This window comes from Hevea brasiliensis, chromosome 7 (genome assembly GCF_030052815.1).
Source record: "Hevea brasiliensis isolate MT/VB/25A 57/8 chromosome 7, ASM3005281v1, whole genome shotgun sequence".
In the NCBI taxonomy this organism is placed as follows: domain Eukaryota; kingdom Viridiplantae; phylum Streptophyta; class Magnoliopsida; order Malpighiales; family Euphorbiaceae; genus Hevea; species Hevea brasiliensis.
In genome coordinates, this window is record NC_079499.1 from 99,683,071 (window position 1) to 99,692,367 (window position 9,297).

General features: G+C 30.4%; 1 protein-coding gene and 1 non-coding gene across 2 annotated transcripts; both read left to right on the plus strand.

Annotated features, from left to right (window-relative positions):
- Nucleotides 1-4,521: 4,521 nt before the first annotated feature.
- TRNAS-GCU (transfer RNA serine (anticodon GCU)) lies at nt 4,522-4,603 on the plus strand. Its single transcript has one exon. It is a non-coding gene; the product is annotated as a tRNA-Ser (tRNA).
- A 2,128-nt stretch (nt 4,604-6,731) lies between these two features.
- LOC131181572 (mitochondrial uncoupling protein 5-like) lies at nt 6,732-8,408 on the plus strand. Its single transcript, XM_058150289.1, has one exon. It carries the CDS (start codon nt 7,120-7,122, stop codon nt 8,095-8,097), a length of 978 nt encoding a protein of 325 aa, XP_058006272.1. The 5' UTR covers nt 6,732-7,119; the 3' UTR covers nt 8,098-8,408.
- Nucleotides 8,409-9,297: the final 889 nt, after the last annotated feature.

Below are 9,297 nucleotides of genomic sequence, written 5' to 3' on the forward strand. Positions count from 1 at the left end.
GGGAGAGAGTTCTTACCTGAATTTTCTTAGCTTAAATCCAAACTAAAATACCACAACTTCAGCATTCATATCAACCCCAACAAAATTCATTACACAACACCTACTCACTAAGGGTCATCTCATGTACTAATGTTCTTGGGCAACCCAAAATAGTGAAATATCAAATATTCCTTTTATCCATTCAAAGGATTAACATCATCATTCCAACACCCTAATTATCAATTTTGATTTATAAAGAGCACAATATTAAATTTGCTTACCCTCATTAAGGGACGAGGTGGGGTGCCTAATACCTTCCCCACCCGCATACGGACCCCGAACATAAAATCTTTATTTTTAAAGTGGTTTTCTTTTATCTTTACAAATGGTTTTCTTTAATTTCTCTCAAAATTAAAGTAGCAACTCCTCACTTTTCCCACTTCGATGAGAATTCGTCCGGCGATCGCAAAAACCCTTGCGACAATTACCATTCACCTGAAACCTCCAAGACAATAATCATATTCAATGAAAGAGAGACAATTTCAGTTGACAGATTGAATATTCGAATCTCCTTGAAAATAGAATCCAAGGTGATGAATAGAGAAGTAAGAATTTATGGATTCTCTGCGCACATCAGATTATAAATCGTGAATTTATACACACACACACACACACACACACACACACACATATAACAATAATGAAAGATGATGAAAATATCTATTGAGAGTATTTGATAGAAAAAGGAGGTGATAAACAGACTTTAAGAGCAAAGTTCAACAGAAAGAGATGATTAGGGTATATATATTTTAAGAGTTCTATTAGGTATAGAATGGGATAAGAGTTATTATTGAACTGGGTTGTTCAGATTACAGATATATATTTAATTTCAAAAATAATATATATACATATAAATAAATAAATAAATAAGCAGGCCATCCAATAAATATTTCTCTTTTTTTTTTAGATAAATATATTAAATTATTGTTAGCTAATTAAAATAAATAAATAATAAATAGATAAAATATTGGGTTTCTACATATTTCCCCCCTTAAAAGAAATTCGGTTCTCGAATTTAAACGGACAAAATTCTAACTTGAAGAATCAAATAAGTGAGGATATTTGGCTCGCATTTCTGATTCTGCCTCCCATGTGGCATCACTACTTGAGTGATTATGCCATAAGACTTTGACCAAAGCCACTTTCTTAGACTGTAGTTTCATAACTTATCAATATAAAATCTTTACTAGTTGCTCCTCATATGACATATCATCCCTAAATTGTATGGTATGAGGTTGCAAAATATGAGATGGATCTGGTACATACTTTCTAAGCATAGAAATATGGAAAACTTGATGTACATGTGCAAAACCAGGTGGAAGGGCTAAACGGTAAGCAACTGCTCCAATTCTCTCGAAAATTTCAAATGGACTAACAAAATGAGGACTAAGCTTCCTTTTCTTCCCAAAGCTCATGATTCCTTTCATAGGTGAAACTCTTAGAAATACATGATCACCAACCATAAACTCTAAATCTTTATGCTTACGGTCAGCATAACTTTTTTGTTGACTTTGAGCAGTCAAAAGTCTATCACGAATTAGCCAAACCTTCTCTAAAGTTAATTGTATCAACTCTGGTCTAGTAAGCCTTTTTTCTCTAACTTCATCCTAACAAATTGGTGACCTACACCTTCGACCAAATAATGCTTCCTGTCGAGCCATCTCTATATTTGCCTGATAACTGTTATTATAAGCAAACTCCACTAAAGGCAAATGATGATCGCAACAACTACCAAAATCCATAACACATGCACGAAGCATGTCCTCAAATGTTTGTATGGTACTTTCTGATTGTCCATCTATCAGAGGGTGAAAAGCAGTACTAAAGTCTACTCATGTTCCTAAAGCTTCTTGGAATTTCTTCCAAAATCAAGGTCATGACAAAGTTGGTATTAGAGTATCTTGAATAAATATATTGTCACTAACTAATCCCAAAAAAATAGACAAAATCCAAATAAACAAAGTACTGAATAAATATCATAAATATCCCATAAGTAAACTGCAGAGTCTCTACGAATTTCAAATAAAACCTTAAACTGTTCAATAAACTAAACTAATTATTAGCCTGAGGAAATATGAATGCGGGCATACAATGAGAACAAATTAAAGATTGTCCCTCTTCAAAAACTGGATTGAATATTTGGATCAGCTACAATTCTCTACCGATCCAAAATGTATATGCATGAGAGAAAACGTGGTTTGAGCTAATGCTCAGTGAATGATAATTATAGCACACAACAAAACAGGAACAGGTAGATGCTTGATTAATTTCGCAATAAATTTTCTATCCCATAAAATCATGCCCATGTTATCAAAATCATTAATAAAATAATTTCATAAAATATATAAATAAAAGAAATTCATTAAATAAAATTTTATGGTACAGTACACCTAGGTGATGATACCCTACATCACCAAAGGCTAGATGGTAAGCACGCTACAATATAGTAGATACCTTCCTCCTCCTTCACAGATATCAATGCATATGATACTAATGCAAACCATAAATTACAATGATGCATGACTCAACAATGCAATCTAATACCTTGATAGTTCACACGGCGGGGCCAGATAGTAGATACAGATACTGGGTACAAGTACTGATTCAAAACAAAAAATCAATTTCCAAAAATCAATCAAAATCAACTCAAAGATTTCAGATAATGAACAATAACTGATAGTGTAATTCCAATAGTTTATTTCAATAATTTCAGAGAGTCAACAAGATCAAATCAATCTCAAATCAATTCTGCATAACATATCTATAAATTCCACAATTAGATATCAATCAATATAAAAGACATTAAAAGCCTATTCCCGAAATTCTAATGGCTCTAATGCAAAGATAATTGACAAAATTAATTATTTAATCAAAATCGGAATAAAATTCAATAATAAAATAAAAATCTAGAAAATCACATGTAAAATAATTGTTAAAATATTAAATTAAATTTTCATTTAATAATAATTTTAATGCTAAGAAATATTAAAAGGGACTAAAATGGTGTCATATACTATAATTACCACTCACCTGAAACCTCCAAGACAATAGTTATATTTAATGAAAGAAAGACAATTTCAACTGACAGATTGAATATTCGAATCTCCTTGAAAATAGAATCCAAGGTAATGAATAAAGAAGTAAGAATTTATGAATTCTCTGCACACATCAGATTATAAATCGTAAATATATATATATATATATATATATACACACACACACACACACACACGCACACACATGTAATAATAATAAAAGATGATGAAAATACTTGTTGAAAGTATTTGGTAGAAGAAGAATGTGATAAATAGACTTTTAGAGCAAAGTTCAACAGAAATAGATGATTATGGTATATATATTTCAAGAGTTCTATTAAATATAGAATGGGGTAAGAGTTATTATTGAATTAGGTTGTTCAGATTATATATATATATATTTAATTTCAAAAATAATATATATATATATATATATAAGCAGACCATCCAATAAACTATTTCTTTTTTTTAAATAAATATATTAAATTATTGTTAGCCAATTAAAATAAATAAATAATAAGTAGATAAAATATTGGTTTCCATATCGATTCTTGCATTAAAATTTAAATTTTAATCGATTTCAAAACCATTAATATAACTGTATAATAAGAAAAAATAAAGAAAAATTATAATTAAACTATATTGATTTTTTAAATTTATATGAAAATCAAATTAGGCCTATAATTATCGGACGAGGAGAGTATTTATTTTTAGTATATGTATATTGTCATTCACAAAAACGTAGATTTTATATTTTTAATTCAAGTAATTACTGACTATTTTATAAGTGATGGGTGGACTATTTGCACTGTATACTTTACCTAAAATTACTCAAGTAATAAATGTCAACCCTATTATTCAAACATTTATTATCTTAACTCCAAATAATTTAACACTTTCAATTAAACCAAATTAAGAGTTTTGTTTCTTAAACTTCTATAAAGCGTTCATGAACAATATGTTCTAAAAGTAGAAAACTTTACAAACATAATTATAATTTATTTTCTCAAAAGGAGAGATTGATAGTTGCAATATCACATGAGTTACACAATAACAACAATAATATTTGGTAAAGATTCCAATACCATATCTCAAATATTTTAAAATGATTGGAGAGATTAGTCATGTATTGTGTAATTAGCACTAATTACCCTTTTTAATGTAAAGTGACATTAATAATTAATATAAATTAATTGTAGTTAAAATTATTTAATCTTAACTTCATTTTTTCCTAAATGCTAATTAAAAAAATTTATGAAAAATATATTGTTTTAAGTAATTAAAACATTAAATCAATTTTGTCAAATAACAAAATAAGTGGAAATAAATTAGGGAAATTTTTTATATTTGAATTGGGATTTTATAATTATTTTAAAATATAGATTATAAGTCTTAAAGTGGCATAAATAGCAATATTTATTTAGATTTGATGTAGTGATCACAAGACGTCGCTTTGGCCGAGTGGTTAAGGCGTGTGCCTGCTAAGTACATGGGGTTTCCCCGCGAGAGTTCGAATCTCTCAGGCGACGCAAGGCTTTTCTGGGCTATTACTCCTTTTTTGTCCTCGGTGGGTCCAATTAAGAATTTTCTCCAGCGGTGGGCCTGAAGAAACACGTCAACGCCATCTTTTGACCTCAACTCGGTCCACGTGACTCGGTCGGTCAATGGAATCGGTTCCATGATATAACTGCCTAACGAAACGTGGAGGGCATAAACTGCAACCCAAAACCAAAAGGCCAATTGGGAATCCAAGTCAATAGTAGGATCTGGCGCCGATGAATGGACGGTCTACTTTTATTTGGATTTGCCCCTTTTCTCTACCACCCTTCGCTCTTCATTGTTCAGCCAACGGCTTTTCTTCAAAAGCTAGTTAATGTGACCATCGGCATCAACGAAAAGCTTAATTTACACAACTACCTCTTTGAATATATATATATTTTTATTTTTTTTATTAACTTATTTTAACGAGTATTTTAAATATTAAAAAATATAAAAAATATCTTTCATAAAATAAATAGAGCTTTAAATTAAAATTTTTAAAAAAATCTCTTTTAATAATGTAATAATTTTAACATTATTTATGAAAAAATATATATCAATGGAGTCAATTGAATAAAATAATATTTATTAATTACATTAATTTCAAAATAAATTTCATTATGTTTTTTAATGTGAACAATATAAACTAAATAAATTAACTACGAAAAAAAAAATAATAAATTGTTTTGAAAATTTGGAGGTGATGAAATTATTGACTAGAAGGTCAAGAATCCATTAATGTTGGCTTGGAATGATTCCTGTAGATGTCTGGAGTCCACAACTAATTCCAAAGAAAAATAAAATAAAATAAAATAAAACTTTTGCAGTTGACGCTAAATAAAAAGTCATGCAATGACTTTTTACATAGTTATGATTAAGGGTATGTTTAGCATTAAAATTAAATATTTTATTTAAATTATCTAAAAATATTTGTTATTTCTAGCAATATAAAGATATTAATTTTTTTATTATTATTTTTAGAAATTTAAGATATTTGAATTTGTTTAAAATGGTAAAAATTGAATATATTACTAATAAAGAATACAAAAGATAATAACTTCAATATATAAAATAAATTAGATTCATGGATTGAATTTCAACTTTTGGGGAAAAAAAATTATAATTTTACACTTTATTATATAAAAAAATAGTAATTTAATTTTTGTAAATTTTATACCTTTTAATTTTTTTTTATTAATAAATATAATTTAAATTATTAATTACTATAGTTATAAATATATGACACTGATCTGATAAGACATAATAAACATGGTGTTTATATAGCGCTAATGCTTACGTGATGATGATGTGTTGTTATGTTAATATTATATATTTATCACATTATCATTATTTAATGGTAATTAACAGTTTACATCATATTTATTAGTAAGGAAAAATAAAATATTAAATTAATAAAAATTAATATTTTTCCAAAAATGTTATAAACAATAATTTGATGTTATTAGAAAAATTATTTATTTCTAAATTGATTGCTTTGTATATAAAATGTACATTATATCGCAATTCCATTTAAAAAATTATTAAAAATTTGAAAGAAAATTCTAGACGCTATTCCCTCCTGTTATGACTCTTTCGTTTTTCAGCAGAATTGTCTTCTAAAAGACTTTGAATTTTATAATTTAAATGTTAATTTTGTTTTATTTTATTTTATTTTTCTTATTACATCAATAAACGTTTCCAAATGTTACACTCACAAGTATTATTCAAAATTAAAACTCTAACTTATAAAATTATAATTAGAACTCTATCAATATTAATTAAAAATAATTAACTAATAAATACTAATTAATGTGATCCATAATTAAGGTATTATTACTAACAGAAATGGGTTCGAATCTATTTTTTCATTCTTCTATATAGATGAAGAAAGCAAAAAAAATTAAATTTAACATCTGAAAAGATAATATATTTTTAATTATCGAATTAAATTAATAACAAATTAAATCAAATAAATAAAATAAATTAAATCTGGGATTAAGGTTGGCCCATTTTGGCATGTGCTTGCCAAGGGACCTGAAAGTCTGAACTAAAGAAGCATCCGTCTCTAGAAAACCGCGTTAAAATAATTGGAAAGAAACTTGCAATTTTCACATTTTCGTGTAAGCGCGCAAGAGCCTAATTTCCACCACCTTTCCGTTCAAAGCACCCCACCCGCTTAGCACACTATAAATTCCTCTCCACGCACCTTCTCCCATCATCATTCAGTTCATTCTCTCTTTCCTGCTGCATATGTCTCAGAGACCTAACGTCCCCCACTTCTCTTCTGTAGCCTTTGGTCTCCATTCCCATCTCCTGGTTTCCAGTGAGATGAACCCAAATTCTAACTGGTCTTGTATTTCCCATTAAAGAATCTTAGATCTTTCTTTCTCTGATTGTTGCTTTGTTTCTTTTCCCTGAAAAAGACAAGAAAACCTCATAATTTTGCCATTCTTTAATTTATTACCGACGATTCTTGTTGTTTTGATTCTTGGCAAGCTTTTGAAAAATGGGTTTGAAAGGTTTTGTTGAAGGAGGCATAGCTTCAATTGTTGCTGGGTGCTCCACTCACCCTCTGGACCTCATCAAGGTCCGTATGCAACTCCAAGGGGAAACCCACGCACCAAATCCTGCCGCCGTCCAAACTCTCCGGCCGGCTATCGCTTTCCACACCACCACTCCTGGAACCACCATTCATTTGCCTCAACAACCATTACCCGTTCCAGCACCTCGTGTGGGTCCCATCGCTGTCGGTGTCCGCATCGTACAGCAAGAAGGTGTAGCCGCGCTTTTTTCAGGTGTCTCTGCCACCATGCTCCGCCAGACCCTCTATTCCACCACCCGCATGGGGCTCTACGACATCTTGAAACAGAAATGGACCGATCCTAACACCAAAACCATGCCTTTAGCTAGCAAGATTGCTGCAGGGCTTATAGCTGGTGGCATCGGTGCAGCCGTTGGAAATCCAGCCGATGTTGCGATGGTCCGCATGCAGGCAGACGGGCGTCTGCCACCAGCTCAGCGCCGGAACTACAAGAGCGTGATCGACGCAATCACACGCATGGCAAAGCAAGAAGGCATTGCTAGCCTGTGGCGCGGGTCATCGCTGACAGTCAACCGGGCTATGCTGGTGACAGCATCGCAGCTAGCATCATACGACCAATTCAAGGAAATGATCCTGGAAAAAAGATTGATGCGCGATGGACTTGGAACCCACGTGACAGCAAGTTTCGCGGCGGGATTCGTGGCATCGGTAGCATCAAATCCAGTGGACGTGATAAAGACAAGGGTGATGAACATGAAGGTGGAAGCAGGGGAGGCGCCACCGTATGCAGGGGCGTTAGATTGCGCAATAAAGACTGTGAAGGCGGAGGGTCCGATGGCGCTGTACAAAGGTTTTATACCAACGATTTCGAGACAAGGCCCTTTCACGATTGTACTGTTTGTGACACTGGAACAGGTTAGGAAGCTGTTCAAGGATTTCTGATGACGACGAAAAAGGAACTTAACATCGCGTCTTTGAATGTTGGGATTTAAAAAAAAAAAAAAAAAAAAAAAAAAAATTATATATATATATATATATATATATATATATATATATATATATATATATATTATTTGTGCTTTAATATTGAGAAGGAATTAAGCTCCCCAACTCTGTAGGGATAATTGAATTAATTATGTAGTATTTTATAAAATATTAAGTAATAATCTTTAATTTGTCTTCCTTTCTTGATTGTATTAATTAGTGTTTGAAAATTGCTGAAGAACAAAAAGCAGAAGTCCAATGAGATCGAATCAAGGCTATCTTAATGATTTAACGCTTATTTAATATTGCTGTAGTTAGAATTATTATTAAGAAAATTATTTTTTTAAAGTATATTAAATAAAAAATATTAAAAAATAATTTAAAATTAAATTTTAATTATAAAAATATAAAAATAATAAAATAATTTTTTTAATAATATTTAAAATAATATTTTTTCAAATAATTTTGGCCCTGCAAATATAATAACAAAAAGACACTTAATATCCAAAATAAAATTCATTTCCTTGTCAAAATTCATATTATTAAATATTTTATTTTTTTTGAAATTAATAAAAAAGATTATAATGAATATGAAATTTTATCAGAAAAGATGACCAATGGTGGAATTTTGCAATAGAACGAGTTAGTCACATGAAGATGTCTGATAGAGTACGTTTAGAACATTTGGTTGTGGACCCAAATCTTAATTATTGATCATCTTTTGTACACATCAATGCATTTTGGTTCCCAAAAGCAAAAGCCAATTGATACAAAGCCGCATCATTCTTTCCCTTGTAATGGCCAGTGACTCAGTCTCAAAGAATACCTAAATTGCTCCAAGAATCCTATCTTTATTCGGGTTTAATGTCAACTAAATCTTGCACCCTTCACGTGGATGCTACATGCGAATCCCACTATTTCATTTGTATCCCATTTTAGATCAATAAATATATGTTTTAGCCCCTAAATTATTTGGATAATCCATAAAATGTTGTTATATTTGTTAATCCAAACTATAAATTATGACTCAAATTTTCAGCCTTTAAAACTTATGAGTGATATAAAATTATTATTAATGTTAATGAATTAGTTGGTTAATTTGTTGTCGGCAAAAGGAGAGAATTGAGTTGATGGTGAGCAAAAGGGGCTTCACCCATT

Excerpts from the sequence above, each read along its gene's own strand:
- LOC131181572 (XM_058150289.1), top strand. The coding sequence starts at position 7,120 with ATGGGTTTGAAAGGTTTTGTTGAAGGAGGCATAGCTTCAATTGTTGCT.